This window comes from Dasypus novemcinctus, chromosome X, assembly GCF_030445035.2.
Source record: "Dasypus novemcinctus isolate mDasNov1 chromosome X, mDasNov1.1.hap2, whole genome shotgun sequence".
Classification (NCBI taxonomy): Eukaryota; Metazoa; Chordata; class Mammalia; order Cingulata; family Dasypodidae; genus Dasypus; species Dasypus novemcinctus.
In genome coordinates, this window is record NC_080704.1 from 178,952,066 (window position 1) to 178,976,926 (window position 24,861).

The following is a 24,861-nucleotide window of genomic DNA, read 5'->3' on the forward strand; positions in this document are numbered from 1 at the left end:
ACGTACGAGGTCCTGGGTTCAATCCCCAGTACCTCAAAAAAGGAAAAGAAAGGATTCATGGATCATCCAACTCCCTAGAACCAAATCACAATCATCTTTCTCTGCAAAAGGAGAGTGTGCGGAAGATGCTAGAAGTCAGAGTGCCTACCGACGGACACCCCGCAGTGGGACCCGACGAGATTGATGTTGGCTCGAGAGATGGCTCCCGTGCGGATCTGATCAAATGCCCGGGTCAGGAAGGCGGCGAAGCTGCTCACAAAAGCGATGGTGCGCCCGTGAATGGTGCAGCCCAGGGCCACGCTCACCTGCAAGACAGAGAAGGTGGCGGAGGACGCCTCTCAGCCCCACGGCTTCCAAGCCCACCGGCACCCCCTCGCGGCTTTCCTGGCCCCCCACTATAACCCTGCTTTGCCAAACCCCAACTTCCTTGTTCCTCTCTCCCGCAGGCACGCACCTGGTAAAACCCCAAACCTGGCGCATCCACCTGCCTGCATCCTGCCTGCCGGCCCCAGAGTGCCTGAGCACTGCTGCAAAGTCAACTGGGGACCCCGCCGGCCGTCTTCGTTCCGAAGGGACAACTGTGACATCTCAGGGAGCTCGCCACTGCTCTGCTCCTCTGCTTCCCAGCGCACCCTCCTCTCTTCTGGACCCCGCCACACCCCTTCCTCCCTTGCTCCCTCCCGGATAGGGCTCTAGCCTTGTACCCTGTGCGTGCTGGAGCGAGAAGGAAGCGGCTGGGGCGCCTCCGACCTGCCCATTCGCCAGTCCCGCCCCTCCCTGGCGCGACCCCATGCCCTGACTGCCCCGCTTTCTCAGGGGCGGCGTCTATCGTGCACCGAGTCCCCTGCTTTCCGGCACTTAATCCAGTTCTCCCTCTCTCCTGGATCATTCTTTCTCCATTCAGATCGTTTCCAGTATCTTCCATCTTACCCCTCTCTCCCACCTCTGCCCTATCGCCCTCCCTCCGGAGAAGACTTCCTGAGAGCGTTGTCTAGAGTTGGGTGCCCCGCCCCCTCCCCGGTCTCCATCCCTCGCCAGCCTCCTTCATCTAGACCTACAGCCCCGCGAGTGACCTCTCAGCTGCCAAGTCCCAGAGGTCAGCTGACCTCCGCCGGCATTGTATGGGACTTGCAGCAGCATCTGGCACAACCAATCACCCTCTTTTCTCTGGGCGTCTCCTTCTCTTGGCTTCCGTGAGGCGGCGCTCGGAGCCACCCTGCCCTGCCCCTTTGTGTGCTCCCCATGCCCCTGGCTGGCCGGTGGGCCTTTTCCTGCCCGTCCGGCCTTGGGCTCAGTGCCCACAGCCTTTCTCACCTGCCCGCCCCCCGTCTCTGCGAAATCAGCGGCCAGGCCAACAGCGTTCACGGGACCTGGACTGTACTGATGCCCCCCCCCCTCCCCTATTTATCTCACTATTCCTGACCTCCCCCCAGGAACTCCAAACGCAGACCCACCAGCCCCCGTCATCCCAGGACACAAAGCGCTCTGGGGTAAACAAAGGCTTGCCCAGGGAGGCGTGGGCAGGGCTGGCTGCAGGGGGATTGAGTCAAGATCGCTGGCTCCCTCCATTTCCCAGAGAAAGGGCCTGGGCTCTCCTTCCCCGCCAGCTCCTTAACACAACTTCTGGCGACCCCTTGCCATTCTGAAACTTGGAGCTGGGCAGAATCCTGGGGCACACAACCTCAGATGCTCCATCAAGAGGCTGGCTGGAAATAATCAAGGCAGTGGTGAGAAAGTAGCTCGAATGAACGGATAACCAATGCCTTTGCAGGGCAGGTCGTTTCCACCGCTTCTCTTTCAATGAAGTGGAATGAAAATACTTTGCGAACAATTTTGTACCAACGATTTTTAGCGAAAGATCACCATGTGATTTTTGGCTTATTATAACTGGGAAGGAATTCAAAGAATTGAGTGATTGCCCTACAAAGAAACCCCATTCCATTCCCATCTACTAATGTTAGTTTCTTTGCACTTACATCATTCAAATGAAAAAATAGGAATCAAATTTTATTCCAAGTCTTGCCTCATTCTGACCATAAGTGATATTGATCCATTTATATACAAACAAATAATGAAGGCTGGAGCCAGAAGGGAGGAGTGCTAATACTCAGAGGCATATGAGCACAGGGGATTTAAAAGAAGGTCAATTTATACACAGTTTTCTTTTCCAGAGAAGAATCTTGGGATAATCAGTAAAGTGCTTTCATGAGTAAAAATACATGGGGGGAACAGAGAAATGGAATGCAAATGAGGATTCAAGTAGAACAAAGGATTTACCTTCTTCATGTAACATTTAAGTGGATGATCTGAGTATTAATTTAAAAGGCTGAAGTTTTCGATATGCTAGAAACTGCATCCTTTCCAACTACTTAAATCTGTGATGAGAGAATTCAGATGCTAACTTAAAACTAGGCGAAAGGGTATGTCACTCAGACAAATGCACGCAGGGGCTGTGAGAGCAAACCTGTTTAGAGACTACTTAGCCACTGCCGACCTACCTAGCGGGTGCCCTGATACCACCCACCTTCCCCACCCAAAGAGAACTCCCGATTGGCCCCGCGTCCCATCCTCTCCCAGCCTGGCCTGCCTCCCTGAATGAGTCCTGCTGACGCTCCTGCCAGAGCAGATCCCAAATGAGGCGTAGCTCTTGCCCTGCTCCGGTCACTGTCCTCGGTGGCCTAGAAGAGCCCCGCCCAGGGTCTTGCCCCCTCCGCCCCGCTGCCTGCAGCAAGCTCTGCTCCACACGGCAGGGTCCCCTAAGACACACCACGAGGCTTTCCTGCTTCAACCCCTTCACTGGTTTCCAAAGAGTCTGAAGCTGGCCTCTAAGACACTGCATGAGTCAGCGCCCGGTGACCTCTCTGCCCCGATGTCCTCCTCTTTCCCTCTGGGCTCGTGATGCTTCTGTCACCCTGGCCTTCCTTCTGCCCTGTCAACACTCCTTGCCTGGGCCTGCTCAGAGCTGGCTGTGCTCGCTGCAAGGAATGCGGATCTGTGCACAGCGGACGCCCCGCCACTCGGGTGTCAAGTTTACGGGTCACCTCTTCCAGGTTGGCCCCGACTGCCCCATCTCAAGCAGCACCCCTGCTCACGCTTTCATCGCATCCACCCGTTTTCAGCACAGCACAAATACTGCCCACTAGTCATTCTCTTATTTCTTCCAAAGGGAACAGGGGCCTCATCTGTGTCAAGCACACAGTAGGCACACAGGAGACGGTTGTTGACTGAATGCATCGAGGAGTTGGGGAGCAAGCTTTTGGACAGGAGGGTCAATTCAAGAAATGATGGGTTACAGCTCTTCCATTCAAAATGAAAAGAGCTTCGCAAGACCCCCTGGAAAGAGACACGTGCTCTCATGATGGTGCCTGTCTCCACGGTGGAACCGGGACGGTTCCAGTCCAACACCCACCCGGTGGGGCGGGCACACCCTGTGAACGGGCGAGTGGGTCGGCAGGACGCAGCGCACTAAGAGCTGGCTGTGAACTCCCCCTGGGGAGTGGCTGGCGGCTCTCTCACCCTACTGGCCTCTGGGTGGTTGGAAGCAGTCCCACCACCTAGAGCCTCGGAGGTCCGCAAAGGCCACAAGGGCCCAGGGAGAGGGTGCCAGGCAGCCCCCCACACCCTCCTCACAGCCCTCTCCCCCAGCGATGCACCCCGTTTCCCTGGAGGCTTCGTCTCCAATTCCTTTGCTTTCTGGAAATGGAAAGAAAAATGGGAATGCCAGGCGGGTCTCCTGCGAGAGACCGCCACCCTACAACTCACCATGTTTTGCTCAGCGATGAAACACTCGATGAAGCGCTCAGGGTGCTCCTTCTTGAAGATCTTAGAGAAGGTGGAGTTCTTGGTCTCACCATCTAGGACGATCACTCTGTCGTTGGCATGGCCCAGCTTGGCCACAGCCAGACCATAGGCTTTCCGAGTCGCCACCTAGAAGAAACACAGAGCCCGGCGGCAGAGTGTTGTAAAGTGGACTTAGAAAGGGTGAAGTCTGCAAAATGACACACTGTTGTCTGTGTTATGAAGAGAGCGCGCAAATTTGTAAATCACCACGGATCTCCTTTACGGTCGTAAAGATGGACTGCCAACTGATCTAAACTCTGTAATCGACCCACTGGGATAGCCTTTTCTCAAAACTGTGTCCCACATGCAGCTGGCATTTAGCAAACGCCTCGCTGCCCCCACGTCCCCAACAGAAAAATACTCCCCAGCTCAGCGGTGATGATTTCAGATCTTATCAGTCCTTACTGCATCCTTAAAATTATCTTGCTATAGTAATTGGTCTACTTTTGTGGTATTACATAAAACAGTTAGCATGTGCCATTTTATCTGAAACATTGGTCTCAACTAAATTTATTCTCTCTGCCCCATGCATAGAGTTCATCACAAAATTTAAACCGATTTTCCAAAACGCAAGTGCCCCCATGACTTCCTAGTTATAAAACTGATGGTATGTGCGGCCAAGAAGACAAATAGAGAAAAGCTTGACGAATGAAGTAGAACGCTGTCCTATCAGCGGCCCGACTGCGTTCTTCACTGGCCACTTAGGATTTTCTTTGACAGGGCAATGGTCTCCGGGTGGCTCCCTAGGCCAGCAGCATCAACATCCCCTGGCAAGTGCTAGAAATGCAGATTCTCAGGCCCCATCAGCCCTACTGAGGCAGAAACCCTGGGGGTAGGGTGGCAATCGGTGTTTTCCCGAACCCTCCGGGCAACAGATGCCCTCTCGAGTGTGAGGTCCCCCGAATTAGTGCCCCAGGCCCCTCGGGATTGTTTCCGGTTCTTGACTTCACCAACCAAGCTGGGATGAACATCCTCCTGCCTAAACGCAGCTCGCCTGACCATCCCCCTGGGATCAATTCCCAGTCGGAGGCCTCCGGGGTCAAAGAGAGGCACACGAGCTACGGCCAGGCCCCCTTCTAGGCCCTTTCTCTAGAAACTCGTTGCACTGATTTCTCTTATCTTTGCAAAAATGAAAAAGAACATCTCACTGTTGCTCCAACTGGCATTTATCTGAATACTAAAGAGGCAAACATCTCTTCAAGGTCCTTGTTTATTTGTTCTTTTGTGAACTGCCTGCTCGTGTTCTGAGCTTATTTTCCTTTCGAGGTATTTATTTTTCTTCTGCTATTTATTGGAATACTGGAGAGGCATGGTTCTTGTTTATTTTGTCTTTTGTGAATGGCCTGTTCCTGTCCTAGGCCTATTTTCCCATTGAGGTGTTTATTTTTCTTATTGATTTGTAAGAACGATTGTGTTGTGGGAACAATAAGCCATTGTGCTACACGGCTTGGGTTTTTCCTGGCTTGGCATTTGCTTATGATGTAGTAGATTTTGTTTAGCCTTACGGAAGTTTTACATGTTATGTAGTCAATCAGCTAGAAACCTTCTGGGTTTCTTTTATGCCCTACTTAGAAAAACCTTCCTCGCACAAAGATCACAAAAGGATTCATTCACATTTCTTCTTGGTATTTTTATGGTTTTATTCTCTACAGTTCAACCTTGGCCCCTTTACTTTGGTTTGTGGAGTAAGGTAGAGAATTCATGCTTATCTTTTATCCAAATGGCCAGTCGGCTCAAAATGATTGAAAAACTCATCTTTTGTCCCCTTCACTGAAATGCCACTTTGTCCTATATGAAACGCCCATCTAGGCTTGGTCCCTGTGTGGACACTGCCTTGGGTTCCGACAGCCAGCTCCCGACCCTAGCCCAGTGCCACAGCGCTGGAAAGCCGCAGCGCCTGGCTGGGTCGGCACCACTCCAGGGGCGCACGCCTGGCGGTTCTAGCTTGCGTTTTCTTCCAAACGGGCATCAGAATCACAACACTGATGATACAGCTTCCCGCTGGCATACTGTGTGCGGCTGGGGGAGAACTCACATCTTCACAATCCTGAGTTTTTCTATTAAAGAACAAAGTTCAGCACTTCCTCAAGAGGTTAAGCAGAGTTACTATATGACTCAGTAATTCCACCCCTAGGTACATGCCCGGAGAACGGAACACACATGCTCCCACAAAAGCTGGTGTGTGAGCGTTCAGACAGCATTACTCGTAAGAAACAAATTAGAGACCACCTCAGTGTCCATCAACAGAAGAAGGGATAAGCAAAACACAATGGAGGGAAGCAGATTTGGCTCAACGGATAGAGCATCCGCCTCCCACATGGGAGGTCCACGGTTCAAACCCTGGGCCTCCTTGACCCGTGTGGAGCTGGCCCATGCGCAGTGCTGATGCGCGCAAGGAGGGCCGTGCCACGCAGGGGTGTTCCCCTCGTAGGGGAGCCCCATGTGCAAGGAGCACGCCTCGTAAGGAGAGCCGCCCAGCGCGAAGAAAGTGCAGCCTGCCCAGGAGTGGTGCTGCACACATGGAGAGCTGATGCAGCAAGATGACACAACAAAAAGAGACACAGATTCCCAGTGCCGCTGACAAGAGTATATGCGGACAAAGGAGAACACACAGCAAATGGACATGGCAGACAACCGGGGGCGGGGGGAGAGGAGAGAAATTAATAAAAATATAAATCTTAAAATTAAAAAAAGAGGCACCAGGATCCAAACCAGTGACCTCTCATGTGGTAGGCAGGAGCCCAGGTGCCTGAGCAACATCTGCTTCCCCATTCGACCACTTCTAAATCTTTTCTTAAAGATATTTTTAAACTAGGCAATACACATAGATGGTACAAGATTCAAAAGTTATATAAGGATATAGAGCAAGAAGAGTCTTCCTTCCACTCGTGTCCCCCTCCCTGGAGGCAAATGGCAACGCTTACAAGCATTTTAACAAAGATCTTGCATATTTAAGTTTATTTTCCATTATTGTCTTTAATTTTTTTTTAAGGAGGTACTGGGGATTGAACCCAGGACCTCGTACATGGGAAGCAGATGCTCAATCACTGAGCTACACCCACTCACCGTAGCTTTAATTTTTATTGCTATGAGAAAAGGGATGTTTTCCGAGGTCCACAAGATGGAGGAATAAGAGTATGGATTAGAGTGGACTTACTGGTGTGCTGCTGGGGAAGTGCTGTGATTAGTAAGGGAAGAAATCGTAGTAGTGATGTGGAGAGGGTGGCCACGGTGGCTGCTGATGGTTGGGAGAGGGAAGACGAGCTATGATGTGGGGGCATTTTCAGGATTGGGAGTTGTCCTGGGTGGTGCTGCAGGGACGGAGGCTGGACGTTGTGTGTCCCGCCGTGGCCCACTGGGTGGACTGGGGCAGAGCGTGGACTACAATGTGGACCACTGTCCGTGTGCTGCAGCGGGGCTCCAGAATGCATTCGCCAGGTGCAGTGGATGTGCCGCGATGATGCAAGAGGTTGTTGATGTGGGTGGGGTGTGGGGGTATATGGGGACTTCATATTTTTTTAATGTAACCTTTAAAAGAAAATAAAGAAGAAAAAAAAAAGAAAAGGGATGCTCTTCTCTCCACTCTATCTGCAAACTCGTTTTTGTGACCATAAGAAAGGAATGCAGCTTTGTATATTTGCTTTGCTATAAGCTATCTTACTGGACTCTTGTTTCTAGTAATTTCCACAGCTGGTCCTCTGGGGTTTCCCGGACACACAGTGTTCTCACCTACAAAGGGCACGTCAGTCCTGGTTCTTTCATTCTCTGCCACTGAACCACGCTGCCGAGCGCTTCCAGAGCAGGGTTGAGTAGCTCTGCCAGATTACTGAATGCTTTTCCCATTAGGCATGAAGGTGGCTCCAGGTTACAGAAAGCTGGCTCCAGACTCGAATTTAAGCTATCCCTACCCACACCTATTTTGTTTCACTAAGAGTTTTGTTTCAAGCCAGAAATGAATGCTCAATTTTATGAACTGCTCTTGTTTAGCATCTATCAAAATGTTCATGTCTTCCCTCTGATCTCATAGCACAGTGAATTATATGGGTAATTTCCCTCATACTGACCCGAGTCAGAGATTTCTTTTAATGGACTCATGGAGTTGAGATTGGCTAACGTTTTCTTGAGAATTTTACATTAATATTCATAAGTGAAGTTGGTCTGTAGTTTTTCCCTTGGGGCTAGTTTCGTCACGTTTTGCCTTGGTAAATGAACTGGGAAACTCGTCTCTCTCCATATTTGGGAAATAATTCCTGAAATAGCTTAGCAATGACCAGCTCTTTGAAGGTTAAGAGTAAGTCATGATGGTGGACTGGAATGCTTCAGGGCTCTGACCTCCCACAGAAGCTTGGAATGACCAGGAAGAACGGACAGAAACGTCTTTCTCAAAGCTCCAGAAAACAGTTCAAGGACTGTCCTTTGATACTTGCAAGTATCAAATCACGAAAAAGGTCATTTAAAAGCAACAGGCTCTTGTGGCACCAGGGTTGTCCCCTGCCCCCTCCCAAAGCCCCTCACCCCCAGATAACCGGCTCAGGGAGCTAGCCTGAGATCCTAGTGCTCCAATGCAGATTTCTGGGCCCAGCTCTGGAAGGAGGAGAGTGACCCTTGTGCGCATACTGGGAGCTTGTACTTCTGGCCCCATCTGCCTGGGGGTGGCCTGAGGGCCTTGCAGTGCCAGAACTTTCCCCGTGTGCAGAAGCTAGAGCTCTCCTACAGAACGCTGGGGGAGGGCGGTCCGGGGGCTGCCTGGGGCAAGGGGATGCTGGCTGGAGGACACAGGGCAGAGCCGGGGGGACACAAAGTTCAGTGCCTGGGGACAGGAGGGAACAGGTCTCCTAGGGGAGAGGGGACATTGGTATCCTTGGGGATGAGGAAATGCCTAGGGCCATGCGAGCATGCTCAAGGTTAGACGCGTGTGCAGAAAGGACCAGGGAGGCCCGGAAACTTTGACCTGGAGCTATTCTCCAAACCTAAACTCTGAAAAGAGAGCACTCACACAGGTCAATCTGCAAAGGCTGGGAAAGATGTTTTCTTCTTTTTTGTTAGCTCCTGGCATTTAAGGAAAACTCTGTCCCTAACATTAGCTGGATACGAGCTTAAGAAACAGATGTCTCAGAGTTTAAATTCCAGCTAAAACACATAAAATGCCAAAATGTCCAGGTTTCAACAAAAACTTGTAAAACCCACAAAGAAACAGGTGGTAATGACCTAGGCAAAGGAGAAAATTAAATCATTAGAAACCACCCGTGAGGAGGACCAGACCTGGCTGGGATAGATCAGACAGTGACTTTTTAAAAATGGTCCTAATTATGCTCAAAGAGCTAAAGGAAAGCATGGACAAAGAGCTAAAGCAGGGGAGAGGATGGAGCTCAAGCAGTTGAGTGCCTGCTTGCCACACGGGAGGTCCCAGATTTGGTCCCTCGTAACTCCTAAAACAAACAAACAAAAAAGCAAACAACAAGCAAAAAAATGAAAAAAAAAAAACAAAACACAAAAACAAAAAACAAAAAACCACCTCAGGGAAGCCAATGTGGCTCCGTGGTTGAGCACCGGCTTCCCACATACAAGGCCCTGGCTTCAATCCCCAGCCCTGGTACCTTAAAAAACAAAACAATAGCACTAAAGCAAACCAGCAAAGTGAGAGACGACTACAAAGAGGATATCAACAGAGAGCTTGGAATTACGAAAAGGAACCAAACAGAACTGATGATCACAGTATCAGATATGAAAAATTCCTCTGAGAGATACAACAGCAGCAGGTTGGAACTGGCAGAATAAAGAATCAGTGATGTTGAAGATAAGACAGTTGAAATCGTCCAGTCTGAGGAACAGAAGGAAGAAGAAATGAAGTGAACAGAGCCTGAGGAACCTGTGGGACACCATCAAGCAAACCTACATACATGTTGTGGGAGCTCCAGAGGAGGGGGGAGGGCAGAGAGAACATTAAAAAAAAATAAAGGCTGTAGATTCCCACACTTAAGGAAAGACATGAATATATACATCCAACATGCTCAATGAACTCCAAACAGGGTAAACCCAAATGGACCCAAACCACAGCATATTATAATCAAACTGCTGAATGCCAACAAGAGAGACTCAAGAAAGCTGCAAACAAGTTATGTACAAGGGAGTCTCAATCAGATTAAATGCTGACTTCTCACTGGAAACCATGGAGGCAAGAGGGCAGTGTGACGGCATAAAGTGTTGAAAGCAAAAATTGCCAACCCAGAATTCTATATTTGACAAAACTGAGGGAGAGACTAAGACACTCCCTGATAAGGAAAAGCTGAGAGAGTTCATCACCACTAGATTGGCCCTACAGGAGATGCTAAAGAGAGTTCTGCAGGTTGAAAGGAAAGGACAATTGACAATAGATCGAAATCATATGAAGAAATAAAAATCTCTGGGGAGGGTAACAACATGGATAAGTATAAATGGCAGTAGCACTGTATTTTTGGTTTATAACTCTACTTTTTACTACCTACAGATTCTAAGAGGCAAATGAATAAACTGTAATGATAAATCGAGGTTTGGGGACTCAATGTAGAAACATACAATCTGTGATAAGAACTACATAAAGGTGAGGGGGTGGAGGTGTACAGGAATATAGCTTGTGTATAGCACTGAAGTGAAGGTGGTATCAAAACAGACGATGTTACAGATTTAGGATGTTAAATTTAAGTCCCATGGTAACCACAAAGAAAATTTCAGAGAATATGCAAGCCCAGAGAGACAGAAAGTAGAGTACAGGTTGCCAGGGACAGGGACTGGGGGAATGGGGAGTTAAGGCAAACTGGAGGTAGGGTTCCATTTGGGAAAGTTTCAGCAATGGAAGGTGGTGAGGGGGCCGCAACATAATGACTGATGAATCCCACTGAGTGGCACGCTTGGGAGGGGTGGGGTGAGGAAAATTTATGTTGTAGAGATGTTATCCTTATTAAAATCTAAGAGCAAATAACGGGACAATGACAATTAAAGGCAATACATGATCCTGGACAGGATCTAACAGAGGAGGAGAAGGCTCAAAAGGACATTTTTGGGACATGTGAGAAAATTGGAAAATAGACTGTGAGCTTTGTATCATTGTCACTTGAACTTGATAACTGCACTCGAGGTGGGTATATGGGTGAATATCCTTGTTCTTAGGAAATGGACGTGGCAGTATTAAGTGTTCAAGAAACATGATGTATACAATCTACATTGAAGTGTTCAGAAAATGGACTGATAGACAGGGAGATGGAGAAATAGATGGACTGATAAACTGATGGAGAGATGGACAAAATGACATGACAAAGGTGGCAAAATGTTATAGAGTTGATGGATCTGGGTATCTGGAGGCAGAGGTGGATGCTGGATTTCTCCGTACGGGGTTTGTATTACTTTTGTAACTGTCCTGTAAGTTTGACAGCATTTCAAAATAAAAAGTTTAAAATAAAAGAGAGTCACTTTTGTAACTGGGCAAGGTTGGAGCTTTGGAGGTATAGCTCTTGAATGGTTTCCTCACTTTTTTCCATAGCTTTTCTGTATCTTTTTTAAGTCAACATATTCCTAAAAAATGGCTCTTTTCTAAAAACAGGTTTTCCTACCAATGAGCACAGTTATATACAGCTTTCAAATCTTTTGAATATTCTACATCTATAGTTATCTCTACTTTCCAATGACTAACTTTGTATATTTATGGTTTGATCTCCTTGAAGCAAGCGAAGGGCTTATCTACTATATTAGTAATTCAGAGAACCAGCCCTTATATTTACATATTAATGCAACTTTTTGGTTTCGAATTTATTGATTTTCGATGAATTGGCCAGCTTCCTTAACTCACTGACATTTTTCCTCTTCATAAATTATATATACTTCTTTTTTTAAAAAAATGGGAAGTCCCCATAATTCCACCTTCCAGGGACAAAACAATTTGGTGTAATGTCTCCAAACACGTTTTTCTTTGCCAGATACTAATATATAACAATATTGCTTCTTAAAAAGATTTTCTACACAAAAGTAGAACACGGCTCTATGCTGCTCTGAAACTTGAAAAGAATTTCACACTAGGGTTTGGAAATCTTCCCATGCCAGTGCGTGTATGGAGCCCTGGGGTTTGATGGCCATGCTGTATTCCAGTTTGTCACAGCAGCCATAGCAGTGACAGTCAGCTGTCCCTGGGCACCTGCAATCTTCCAGGTACGGCAAAGCCTGGAGGCAGGGACCATTACTACTCCCACTTGCAGGTGAGGGAGTTTATGTGACACTGGCAGTGCTTAAGGAACTTGCCCAGATCCTGAACTAGCGCATGGCAGAGGTGGGTGGACACCTAGGCCTTGCCTCACTTGAGGGCTCGAGGTGTTAGCCTCTCTTGTGGGGCTGTTTCCAATTTTGATATCACAATCAACATTGCCGTGAACATTCCTTCATCCAGACATACCTGCATGCTTGCAGGGGGGTTTCTATAGGGTCAACTCCTCTGAGGTACACTGCTCGCTCAAAGGGTGGGCACGGTTAAAACGCTGACCTCTACTGCCAAAGCACCCTTTGTAAGAAGTACACCCTCATTCGTTAATATGTGCTTTTCCCTTCTCGGGTCCTTTCTTTGGTTTATTTCCTAATTCCTCGAATTGACTGTTCATTTACTTGTATCCATCCTCCTCTTTAATAAAAATACTTAAAACCCTAAAATTTTCTTCTGGCCATGCGTGTCATTCAACCCATATGACCAGACTAAGAAATCACAAGCAACACTTGCAATTTCCCTGAATAAACAGAGAGAAGAAAGAAGGGCCAGAAAATCCTCCTTCTCCGCAGGTTTGCGGCTTTTGTTTCCTCTAGGTCCCATTGGCTCTGCCTGTTTCAGTTCTGCTGTAATATTCAGGGAAAGCAGGGTATAAAAACAATTACCCCAAAAGTAAAAGCCTTGGGAAACGGCTGTGGCTCAATCAGTTGGGCTCCCATCTACCATGTGGGAGGCCCTAGATTCACGTCTGGGGATTCCTTGTGAAGGCAGGCTCACCGGCAAGTACCACAGAGTGCTGCTGGCCCGCAGGTGCCGTGGAGAGCTGACTCAGCAAGGTGATGTGACAAAAAAGGGAGACAAGCAAAAACAGAGAAGAGCGCGCAGCGAATGGACACAGAGAGGAGACAGCAAGCAAGCTGCAAGGGGGGAGGGGAATAAAGTAAATAAATACAGACACAGAAGAATGCACAGTGAATGGATACAGAAAGCAGACAGCATGCAAAAAGCCATGGGGGTGGGTATAAAAAAATTAAAAACTTAAAAAAAGTAAAAGCCTTTCTACTCAGGGTTTCATACTTAATTTGATTCCCTTTCTAAGAACTGATTTCTGATATGCTGGTCTGCTTCCTTGGAATCCAGGGAGTCCGTTCAAAAGCCCCTGCCAGTTGGTCCAGCACTGTAAGAGCACACCCAGCACCTTGGCGGCTGAATGCAGTTGATATAAAGGCCACGGACTGAAGTTAAAGAACAAAAAGCCACGAGGCAGCAGGTGCTCATAAGTGACGAACTTAAGAGGAAAACGTAGACTTGAGTACATGTGAAAGCAAAGGGGAACTATTAGAGAGAAGGGCAACTATTAGAGAGAGGGAGAGAGAAGGTAACTCCATCTTTATTGCTTAAAAAGGTCAGTTCGATGTCATACTGGCAACTAATTTGTCCATCTGTGGAGACCTGAATAAATGACGAATCCTGGGTGTTGGGGCAGAAAATCAGAAAGCAAAGTAGGCTATGTATACGAGTTACTCAATTATCCATCTTCTCTGCCTACCTTGTCGCCAAGCCTGTAAGCGGGTGGAGAGGTCATCTCCACGCTGGTGATGCTCACGTGAGGGGTGTCCTCGATAGGGCATCTTGGGGTGAGCTCCTTGTTGGTCTGTATCTGGCTCTCAATCAGCTTGATAATTGCATCTGCTCTCTCCTTCACCATGGGCTTGCCGTGCCAATTTTCTGCATCCTCAACGTCTGCAACCAAACGGATGACAGTTATTCATTCGACAAGTGTTTAACGGGCACCCGTTAGGTTAGCCAGAAGCCATCTGAATGGAAAAGATGTTGGCCTAGGACAAACGGAGGGGATAGGGACAGAAGACGAGGCCGGGGCTGCTCAACGTGGGGGTGTCTGGGTCGCCTAAGGAGTTCTGGGTTTTAGCCCAAGCTAGATGGGCAAGCACTGGAAGGTTTTAAGGTGGGGGAATGGCTGGTCACACTGGTAGTTTAGAGCAGCAGGGTGGTGCCTGGAACAGACAGACGTGAGCTGCACGTGGAAAGGCCGCCTAAGAAGCCGCTGCAATTCGGGAGAGAAGACAGGCACCCTGGGCAGTGGCAGTGGGGAGGGAGAGGAGGTTTCTGCCGGGAGCAAACTGGTTGAGTTTGTTATCTCCTGCTCTGGGGGTCCTGGGGGTTAAAGCTCAGGCTTACTCTGGCCAACTGAGTTTGAGATGCCTGGATGAATAACTGTAAGAACACTCAGCAGCAGGGGGCTGGGGGTGGGATCGAAGCGGGAGTGCAAGGGGACAGCCAGGCCCTAACAGCGTCACCTGCTGAGAGGAGCTTATTTGTGAACTTTCAGAGGGATGGTGTTGGGGAGCAAACCCTGTGATGCTGTGACCAGATGGAAAGCCACCGCACATACACCACCGAGTGACTGTGCCCTCTTCTTCTAAAACCTTGATGTTTAAAGGGTACTGGGAATCGTCTCCTTTACAACTCTTTAAGCTTGAGCCCAATGACTTCCCACGGTGACTCTGAAATGAGCACGGCACTGCAGTCTTTCAAAACTCCAGGGAAAAGAGATGGGATGTGGGGGCATTTTCGGGACTCGGAGTTGTCCTGAACGATACTGCAGGGACAGATGCAGGACATGATATATCCTGCCATAACCCACTGAGTGGACTGGGGGAGAGTGTGAACTACAGGGTAAACTAGAATCCACGCAGTGCAGCAGTGCTCCAAAATGGATTCACCAAAGGCAATGAATGTGCCACCCCAATGATGAAAGAGGTTGTTGATGTGGGAGGAGTCGGGGGGGGGGGCAGGGGGTGGAGTATGTGGGGACCTCATATTTTTTAATGTAACATTTGGCATGATTGATGTACCTTATAAAAAAGACAATTTAATAAAAATTAAAAAAAAAAAACAAACCCTTCAGTTCTGCAGCACCCTTCCTCAGAGGCAACCCTTCATGGGTCTCTCCTGTCTTCTTCTGGAGAAGTCTGTGCACCGGCCAGTGTGGGTGCAAGCACACCCTCACGAAGGTGTCCGCCAGGCGGCATGCCTTCCCGCTGGCTTCACCGCCCGAACCCGGCCTTTCAGACTCTGTACTGACCCCGGCGAGCATCCCCTATCAGCCCTCACTGGTGCCACTGAAGGATGGCCCAGCAGCTCCTCAGTGCGGGCTGAGACTCGCCGTTCCCTTGCCAGGGGCCTGGGCTCCCCTCCTGCCCTAAGAGACATGCCACCAGGAAGGGTCTGAGAGAGCAATTGCTTGGTTTCTCCCCAGCTCCCTCGGCCCCTTCGCTGCCTCCATGCAGCCCTTGCAATCACAGCTCCTGGGGGGTTGTGGCCCGGACCATGAGCCAGCCTGCGCCCCTCCAGGAAGTGAGGCTTCTGAGACGGGCAGCAGATCGGGCCACTTTCTTGCTGACCGTCTTTCCAAGCCCTCCACCCCCTGAACAGTTCCCCCAACTCTGGGGACCTGTGGCCGAGGGCCGAGGCAGCCGTTCTGGTTCTGCCTTGGACGCCTGCCTCTCACAGTACTGATCACCCTGTACCGCCATCGCCAAGCCTTCGCCCACCCGGTCTGCCGTGGAGACAGGTGTTCTTAATCACCCAAACCAGAAGCGAGGCACCCGCTTACGTGGCATCCCGCGGCCCTTGAAGGTCTTGGCGATGATAGCCGTGGGCTTGTTCTTCACTTGAGTTGCTTCCCAGAACACCTGGCACAAGTCCTCCACGTCGTGGCCGTCCACCATGAACGTATTCCACCTGCCGCCCAGAGGAGACCTGGTTACCTGAGGTGGAGGGGGCACGGGACAGGAGGAAGAGACGGCCACAGGGACGCGGTTACCCGAAGGCCTCGCAGCGCATCCGGTAGACATTTGGGCAGTGCTTCGGGGGCGTGGTGCCACCCCTTCCCAGGCAGTTCACGTCGAAGACGGTCACGAGGTTGTCCAGGTGGTACTGAGATGCGAAGGCCAAAGCCTCCCAGACGGAGCCTTCCGAGGACTCGCTGTCTCCCATGATGCAGTAGACCCGGTAGCTGGAGCAAGCCAACGGAGGTTTAGGCCCCTGCTTGGGGCTCGTACGGGCCAGGCAAGCAGACAGATGTCACAGAGAGAAACAAGAAGAGAAGCTGCTTCGGCTCATGGTGTCCCTAAGACTGTTTGCGCTGTCAACTCTGCCCAAACCCCACAGACGAGCAAACCCAGTTTAGTGCTCATGAAACACACTTGCCCTGTGGGTCATCTCTGAATTCTAGCTGGGAAAGCTACTTTTCTGTTTTCCTGCCACTTCTCTGGGGTCAAAAACAAGAGGAGAAAAAAAGAAAAAGCAAAAACAAGAGGAGAGAAGGGGAAGGGGAAGAAAGCAACTCCCTTACATACCCCAAACCACCTTGGTACATACACACCGCCTTGGTAAGCGTCAGATGAAAGCACTGCCGCCTTCCAGTCCCCAGCTGACAACTTTATTTACGAGAAGGGTGGCAGCCTACCTTAGCAGCATGCGTTCTGTTGTAAAGGGTAAACTCCACAGCAGATACAACACGACACGTTCATACCAGTAAAACATAACCCAGACCCCACAGAATCGCTGGAAGATACACACATGCATATGTATTTATAATTACTAACACGAGGACATGGAGGACGAGGGGCAACTGTACAGGAAAATTCCCCTGGCCTTTCGGAAAATGGAAGGTAGCTGGAGGCAGGAAGCTGGCTCAGTGGTGAAGGAAGTGCTCCCAGAGGGGCCGGCACGGTGGTGGACACGGGGACTGGCCGGAAGGCTTTACGCTGAGTGGCCGGACCCGTCAGGGCCTCTCTGGCACCCTGCACAACCAGGTCACCGTCCACCCTCCCTTGTCTGGGTCCTGCGGACACCCAACCCTGGGGCCCCTCAGCAGCTGCCCATCTCGCTCCCACATCAGAGCAGCCAGACACACGTGCCCGCAAGAAAGGGACCAAATGGCTCGACCCCAGAAATGCGGAACCACCCTGGAGAAAGAGTCTTTCCAATATTGCCTGACCAGGGGTCCCCTGAGGAAAAAGGCGCACTCGCCACCTGATCACCTACATTGAAACTCTCAGAAAGTCGTCTCTTAGAAGAGACTTTAGTCCTTAAACAGTACCCCGGTTTTTATTGCACAGGCGGCACTGAGAACCCAACCAGAAGATGCCAAAATGGTCTTGAGGAACGTGACTTCCGTACTGTGTGAAGATCTGGGTGACCAGCGAGTGGGTAAAATGATAAACTCATGGACCGTAAAGAAAACCCGAGTGCCCTGCCTATGGGAGGGACCACTGGGGTGACTGCGAGCCTAACGCCTTACCTGGCCTTGTCGAAATACCTGCCGATATAAGCCATTCCACACGCGGTGCCCAGTTCCTGCCCGAGCGAGCCCGAGACCATTTCAACGAATGACAGCCTCTGTGAGAGAGGAAAAGAGCAGAGGAGAGTGAGCAGCAGCCCGAGCAGAGGAGAGTGAGCAGCAGCCCGCCAGGCTGCTCTCCAGCCGCTGGGGTCCCCTCCGCCGGGTGAACCCCTCTTCATCTCACCCTCCTACGCCCAGCATTTCAGATCAAGCCCGAGACCCAGCCTTGGTGATACCAAGAGGAGGATGAGACTGGCTGGGCTCGGGGGAGCCCCAAGTAATCTGGGCAGCGTGTCGAGGGGGCCAGGCAATGTGGGTGCAGAGGAGGGAAGCGTGTCTTCAGTGGGAGCCCAGCAGAGCACGAGAGCAAAGCAGAAAACATCAGGCAGGCTGCTTGCCGTTTCCACAAGGACTTTTTGCCAGCAGTGCATAAGCCAGATGTTCAATCTTTTCAGAGAATGTGAAACCCAGGACAAAGGAGATTCTAGAAGTACTCACCCTAGAACTAAAGCACTTCCCACCCTCCCGCCCTCAAATATTTGCAGGAACATGGCTATCGTCCCACTGGGAGTACATGGCCCTCAGCCGGCCACGAGATAGGGCAAAGGGCTGCTCTGCACTGATGGGATAATGCCCCGTTCCCAAAGGCAGGCAGTTGCAGCACACCCCAGGACACACTGAAGCGACTGAGCAGCTTTCACTGCCACCACCTTGGCCCAGCCCCCAGCGTCCACGGCCTCCGTCACCGCACTGGTCTCTTCCCAGGCCTCCAGTTTCCCCTTTACAGGCCGCTCCTCACCCAGCAGCCAGAGGAACCCTCTTAAAATGAAGCCAGGTCCCCATTGCTCCACCCAAGGCCTGCTCACCTGCCCACCTGGCTCAGAGCAGAGCAGGTCGCCCACCCCCCCACTCCCTTGCCCGGCACATGCCTACCTCAGGGCCTTTGCACTGGTGGCTCCCCCTGCCCAAGTGCTCTTCCCAGACCCCTGCATCCCTCACCCCTCCCAAGTCTTTGCCCAAACGTCAGCCTAGAGGGCTGACTAGTCCAGACTATTCGTTTCCAACTCGTACCTGCTGCCCATGCCTGCTTTACTTGGAAGCAGAATGCTCAACGCGTCTGCTATGTTGGGCACTGATCTACGGGGTTGTTTCTTGCCAGCTCGGTCAAGCAGAGGTCAGTGTGTGCCCATGGGGACCTCATGTGGCTGCGCGGACCTCATCCCCAGCTCTTTTTTTTTTTAAAGATTTATTTATTTTTATTTATTTCTCTCCCCTTCCCCCCACCCCCACCCCCGTTGCCTGTTCTCTGTGTCTATTTGTTGCGTCTCCTTTGTCCGCTTCTGTTGTTGTCAGCCGCACGGGAATCTGTGTTTCTTTTTGTTGCGTCATCTTGTTGTGTCAGCTCTCCATGTGTGCGGCACCATTCCTGGGCAGGCTGCACTTTCTTTTGCACTGGGTGGCTCTCCTTAAGGAGTGCACTCCTTGTGTGTGGGGCTCCCCTACGCGGGGGACACCCCTGCGTGGCAGGGCACTCCTTGCGCGCATCAGTACTGCGCATGGGCCAGCTGCACACGGGTCAAGGAGGCCTGGGGTTTGAACCGCGGACCTCCCATGTGGTAGGCGGACGCCCTATCCCCTGGGCCAAGTCCCCCACCCCAGCTCTCTGCCTTTTGCCTCCTACCGTCCCCTGCCCCCTCGTCCTCCCTCAGTATGCCTGACCTGCCTGGGCTTTTCCCAGGGGCTTCCCATCTTCCCGAGAGCGATCTGCTTCCGGCTCTTTGTTCTCTGGCCTCACCTTCTTCTGACCGCACCTCTAGCCCTGTCCAGCTGCCCACGCCTCCTGCCTCACAGCTGTGCTTCCCACTGCTGTGAAATTGGGGGTGGGTGGGGAGTGGCTCTGCCTCCTCGATATGGCACTGTATGGGGACGATGGTGCCTGAGCCCCCCGCCCAGGCAGCAGGAGTTGTAAGGCAGGCTGGAGACGCCTGGCCGAGCAAGGGTGCTCAGTGGAATGGTAGAAGGACCCCCACGTGGGTTCCCTTCTCTGCCCCAAGAGCCCTGATGCTTTGGGGGGGAGACACAGTGAAGGGGAACTCAGGGCTAGAATAAACATGCATATGCGGGGCCCCGGGAGTCCAGGAGGCGTTGTGGAAGAAGCAACGCTTCCTGTCTTTGTTCTGGCCCCAAGTGTGCTTCAAGAAACGAGTTCCTAACAAGGCCTTTGGGGTGGAGAAACAAAAGAGCTAATTAAATAAAACCAGCTTCATACGGAAGGTGAGGGGATGGCGGGGCTCGCCAGCCCCCATCTGCATGGTGGGAAGCTTCCAGCAAGAAGCAACATGCTGGGACTCTCCGGGAGGAAACCACCTGAATGTCAAGGGCACCCTGTCACTGGTCTAGAGTTCTCCACGTGAGATGCACGTGTTGTGCCAACAGGCTCGCTCGGGCCAACCCGGCTTTGGGAGTCCCCTGCCTGCCCGTCTGGTGCCCATTTCCTCCATTCACAAGTCAAAGCCAGGTGGACCAGGCACCTGTCTCCTCTTGTCTCCCAACTTGATCTGCTGCCTAAAGTAGATGAACACACGTACCTTCTGGTAGGACAAGCGTGCCACTGCACGCCAGGAAGTCTCTGCAGCGATGGCTCGGAAGGCCAGCTGAGGCGTCCGGCTAGCTTTCCCCTTTTTTAAACCAGGGATCCGAGCACTCACATTTTGTTTGTATACCCATATAAGTTCAAACTTACAGAAAAGTTGCAAGAATAGCACAATGAACTTGGTGTATCCTCTACCAAGACTCACTGACTGTAACAAATTATTGCTACCCCCCTTCTCCCTCTACATACGTGCCTTTTATTTTATTTTATTTTTTGCCAAACTTAAAAAAAATTTATTTCCTCTTTAAAACTGGAGCTGGGAACCTAACCTCAAACCTGGGAAGCTGGTGCTCAACCACTAAGCTAAACCTACTCCCCTTGCCAAACCTTTTTTTTTCTTTGTTTTCTTTCTTCTTTCTTTTTTTTTCATTTTCTTTCTTTGTTTTTTTTTTAATTACTTCATTTTTAAATTTTGTTACTTCTATTTTATTTTTAATTTCTTTTTCTTTTCCAAACCTTGTGAGATTACGTTTTGGACACCAAGATGGGGTCACAGTTACGACCCCTAGGTACTTCAGTCATACCAGTATTTTGACAGTTTTGAAACAAATTGCTGCTGCCCTAATCTAGTCCTGTCGGTACGTGACGCTCCACCGGTCAACTTTTAAACGACTTGCTGCAGGACACTGAAGTTTTTGGATGGAAGCAAGCCAGCTGACCCTGCTCTAGTGTTCCTTTTCTCTCTTACCCGTCAGGTAATACCAGGGGGGCCTGGTATTAAGTCCCAGGTCAAGTCTGCAGAGAAGTAGAGGAGAACGTGGACTTACAGGAGCGGGGTGGCCATCCGCATTTTCAAGCTTGGCCAGCTGGAGTCACCGATGCTGTCCACCTCTGCCCAAGTGGCACGAGAGGATGGGTGCACCGTGGCCTTGCCAAGGGGTGTGTTAGGGGTAGGAGGAAAGGAAGGGCATACCGGGTGGCTTTGAGCCGCCCTCACAAACACAGCCTTTAGATCCGTGTTGCGCAGAGAAAAGAGAACCCAAGCAATCCATGAAGCTGACTTTAGGCCTCATGGCCAGGTGGTGGCTTTGGGAAATGAGCTCGAGAAGTAAGCACTGGGAGCAGATGTAGCTTAGGTAGTTGAGTGCCTGCTTCCTATGTACGAGGTCCCGGGTTTGATCCCTGGTACCTCCTAAAAACAAACAAAAAAACCCAACTCTTACTGGGTAGCAGATAATAGCTCAACAGTTGAGCACCTGCTTCCCATGTATGAGGTCCTGGGTTCAATCCCTGATACCGCTCCCCCCCCCCCAAAGAAGCTAGCATGTGGGTAGGCTCACCTTGGAGAGAATGAAGCGGTCGTTGTGCGGGTTCTCCGGGTCCGACTGTTTGTACCTCATGGCATGAAAGAACAGCACCGACAAGATCTCGGCGGCACTGTAGCAGGCCGTGGGGTGGCTGAAAGGCAGACGCAGCACAGGTCAATCCTCACAGGGTGCCAGGCCACCCGGGAGGCCCACGGTTCCCTCAGCCTGGGGGGCGGCAGAGGCATTTCAAAGGGTGCTCTAAAGCCAGGAACCCTCCTTCTCTCAGTGCCTAGAGCAAGGAGCTCTGGGCACGGCCCTCCTTCTGTCAGGGTGGTGGTTCCAGATGCTGAGGCAATTTCAGCAGGCCTGGGAACTAGAAAGGCCATGAGAGTCCCATGCGGCTCCCTAAAATGAAGTTCTTTCAGGGAGCCAAGGGTGGAAGCCTCAGAAACTTCCCCCAGTCGGGGCCCTCACCCAGTGTCCGATGAACAGCCGCCTTCAGAAACCAGCCTGCACTCGAGTGCCACCAGTTCCTCATTCATTAAAAGGGGGGTGGGGGTGGGGCCAGAGAGGGGCCCAAATCGCCCCCCCCCAGAGCCCAGCCCCCCCAGTCAGAAGAGTAAGACTGTAGGCCCTGCCCCCACCGACCAACGAGCTCCTTTCCAGTCACACACGATGGAAAACGGGGACTTCCACCTCTTGAGCTGCCCGTGGCCTCCCACCAACGGGGGTAATGTGGATTAAAAATCCGTTAGGGGGGGCCCCTGAGGAAAGGCAAATCCCGCGTGCTTAATTTTTAAAGTGAAGAGAGAAAAACGAACGCCCAGAGACTCGGGAAGATTTGCGGGCCTTGCAGGCGTCGGGACACGAGGCCAGCAGCGGCAGGGCAGACAACGAACGGGAAAAACGAAAGGAAAGCGGTCGGCGCGATCCAACGCGAGCACCGACGCCTGGGCTCAAATTCGACCTCGCCGACCTCATGGGAGGGCAGTTACCGGCATCCCTGGCGTCCAGGGACGCCGGCGACCTGGGACGCCGCCGGCGGCGTGACCAGGGACGCCGCCGATCGGGAACGCCACCGACCGGGGACGCCGCTGACGAGGGACGCCGGCGACGGCTCGCGTCCCGTGAGGGCCCCCGCCCGCCCTCCCGCGACCGTGCCGGCTCTTCCAGGCGAAGCGCGAGGGCCCGCGGGCCCCGCGACGCCGAGCACGCGGCCGCCCCGGCCTCGACGGCCGCCCTCGGGCCCCGCCGCGCCGCGCGCCTTTGGCTGCAGGCCGCGTGGCCGAGCGTCTCACCCGGGGCTGGCGGCGTAGGTGGCCCTGATGGCGTGGATGCGCAGGCGGTTGGCCATGTCCCGCAGCACCTGCGCCGTCTTTGCGTCAGGCCTCGGCTGGTAGCTCGCGCTGGCGCTCGACTCCGCCATGGCTGCCCTCGCCGCCCCTCGCACTCGACAACCGCCGCCGGCGTCCTCGCGCCGCCCCCACGTGACCTGGGCGGGCCCCGCCCCCACGCCCGCGCCTGCGCCCTCGGGCGGGTCGGGGACTGCCGGGGGGTGTGGCCGCGGCCTAGCCTCGCGCGCACACGCTAGGCGGCCGACCGGACTGGGGGGATTTACCCCGTGGTGTCTGTCGCCATACAAAAGGAGAAGGGTCGGGTGGGATTGCGGTGTGTGGAGGGCCGCCCCCCAACCCCCACCGTGCTGCAGGCCAGCCCCTCCCGGTGCCGAGGGCCGGCCCCCCAACGCCCCGAGGGCCGGCCCCCCAACGTGTCGAGGGCTGGCCCCCCAACGTGCTGAGGGCCGGTCCCCCAGTGCCGAAGGCCGGCCCCCAACGTGCTGAGGGCCGGCCCTCCAGTGCCGACGGCCGGCCCCCCAGTACCGACGGCCGGCCCCCCAGTGCCGACGGCTGGACCCCAGTGCCGAAGGCCGGCCCCCCAACGTGCTGAGGGCCGGCCCCCCAGTGCCGACGGCCGGCCCCCCAGTGCCGACGGCTGGACCCCAGTGCCGAAGGCCGGCCCCCCGACGTGCTGAGGGCCGGCCCCCCAACGTGCTGAGGGCCGGCCCCCAGTGCCGACGGCCGGCCCCCCAGTACCGACGGCCGGCCCCCCAGTGCCGAAGTCCGGCCCCCCAACGTGCCGAGGGCCGGCCCCCCAACGTGCCGAGAGCCAGTCCCCCAGTGCCAACGGCCGGCCCCCCAAAGTGCTGAGGGCCGGCCCCCCAGTGCCACCGCTGGCCCCCCAAAGTGCCGAGGGCAGGCCTCCCCAGTGTTGAGGGCCGGTCCCCCCAGTGCTGAGGGCCAGCCCCCCACCCTCCCGCAGCGCCTCCCGGCAGAGGCAGGGCCAGGCAGCCACCCGGGCCTGCCCAGGGGAGATCAGCCCCAGTCGCAGCACCGCTAGGGGCTCACGCCACTGTCAAACCAGGATGGCGGCCGCGACAGGCCTCCCGGCCCACGCTGGAACCATCACCCGAGAACCTGGACGCCAGGGTGCTGCCTGGAGGGGAGCCCAGCCTCTGCTCTTGTGGAATGCCACGTTTGGAGGACACAGCACTTCGCCCCCCACCCCCCCAAGAAAAGCCATTCTGACCTGTGCGCGTGAGAAGCGGAATTGTTTTTGTGAGATTTTGAGGGAAGGGCCAAGTTCAGCCTTCCACCGGGTGCCCTGGTCGCTGGCTCCACGCAGAGCCCTTGATCTCCTGGGCAACGCCCCCCCCCCCCCCCCCCCCGCTGGGCAAGAAGCCCCCTGAGAAGTGGAGGGAGCTCCCCTGCTCTGGCCAGCCTGCTCTCTTTCCCAGCTCTGGTGGAATTTTGGTGGACAAAAATGCCCCCATCTCATTCTCTGCAGAAGTGTAAAACTTGGGTGGGATGAATCAAAAGGGAAGCAACGTAAAAAAGGTCAACACGGGTCCAGTTTGATGGTGGGCGGCAGCGTCCACATGTTCTCTCATTAGCCGCCTTTTGTCCCCCCCCTCCTTTAGCGTGGGCTGCACTTTAGTGACTTGCTTCCAACAAACAGGGTACAGCACGAAGGACAGTGTGTGATTTCCAAGACCTGATCAGAAAACGGTTTCAGGGCGCCCTTCGGGCTCCCTCTCTTGGGCCATTCGCTCTGGAGGAAGCTCGCAGCCTTATTTGGGGACACTCAGGTCACTGGTTGGGCAGCGCACCCGGTGACGAGCTGAGACTTTCAGACCATGGCACCCTGGCCATGCACCCTGGGAAGAGACCCTGAGCCAGAACCGCCCAGCCACACCGCTTCTCGATTCCAGAGCTACCGAAAGCGCCAGATAAGGATTCCTGTCATTCGAAGCCGCTAAGTGTGGGGGTAATTTGTCATGCAGCGGTAGCTAACAAGCCCGGTGATCCATTCATTCTTGCTTTCATTGCTTTTTCTCTTGAGAAATCTTTCTTGCGCCCCAACTTTGCTAGGCCCAGTGAGTATGCGGTCGCTTGCGGTGCAAGATGATCCACGCCATTCATTTATTTGTTCAGCAAATATTTGTTGAGCACCTACTGTGCGCCAGGCA

At 52.8% G+C, this 24,861-nt stretch overlaps 1 protein-coding gene across 1 annotated transcript in view; it reads right to left on the reverse strand.

Moving 5' to 3' along the window:
• TKTL1 (transketolase like 1) overlaps positions 1–22,761 on the reverse strand; it is a 32,943-nt gene extending 10,182 nt beyond the window's left edge. The window contains exons 1-8 of the mRNA XM_004482896.3: positions 22,634–22,761; positions 21,369–21,486; positions 17,394–17,491; positions 15,912–16,103; positions 15,702–15,829; positions 13,614–13,807; positions 3,763–3,927; positions 149–305 (exon numbers count right to left, since the gene is read on the reverse strand). Coding sequence (XP_004482953.1) covers positions 149–305; positions 3,763–3,927; positions 13,614–13,807; positions 15,702–15,829; positions 15,912–16,103; positions 17,394–17,491; positions 21,369–21,486; positions 22,634–22,761 — 1,180 coding nt within the window. The remainder of the gene's footprint in view (positions 1–148; positions 306–3,762; positions 3,928–13,613; positions 13,808–15,701; positions 15,830–15,911; positions 16,104–17,393; positions 17,492–21,368; positions 21,487–22,633) is intronic.
• Between the last annotated feature and the right edge of the window lie 2,100 nt (positions 22,762–24,861).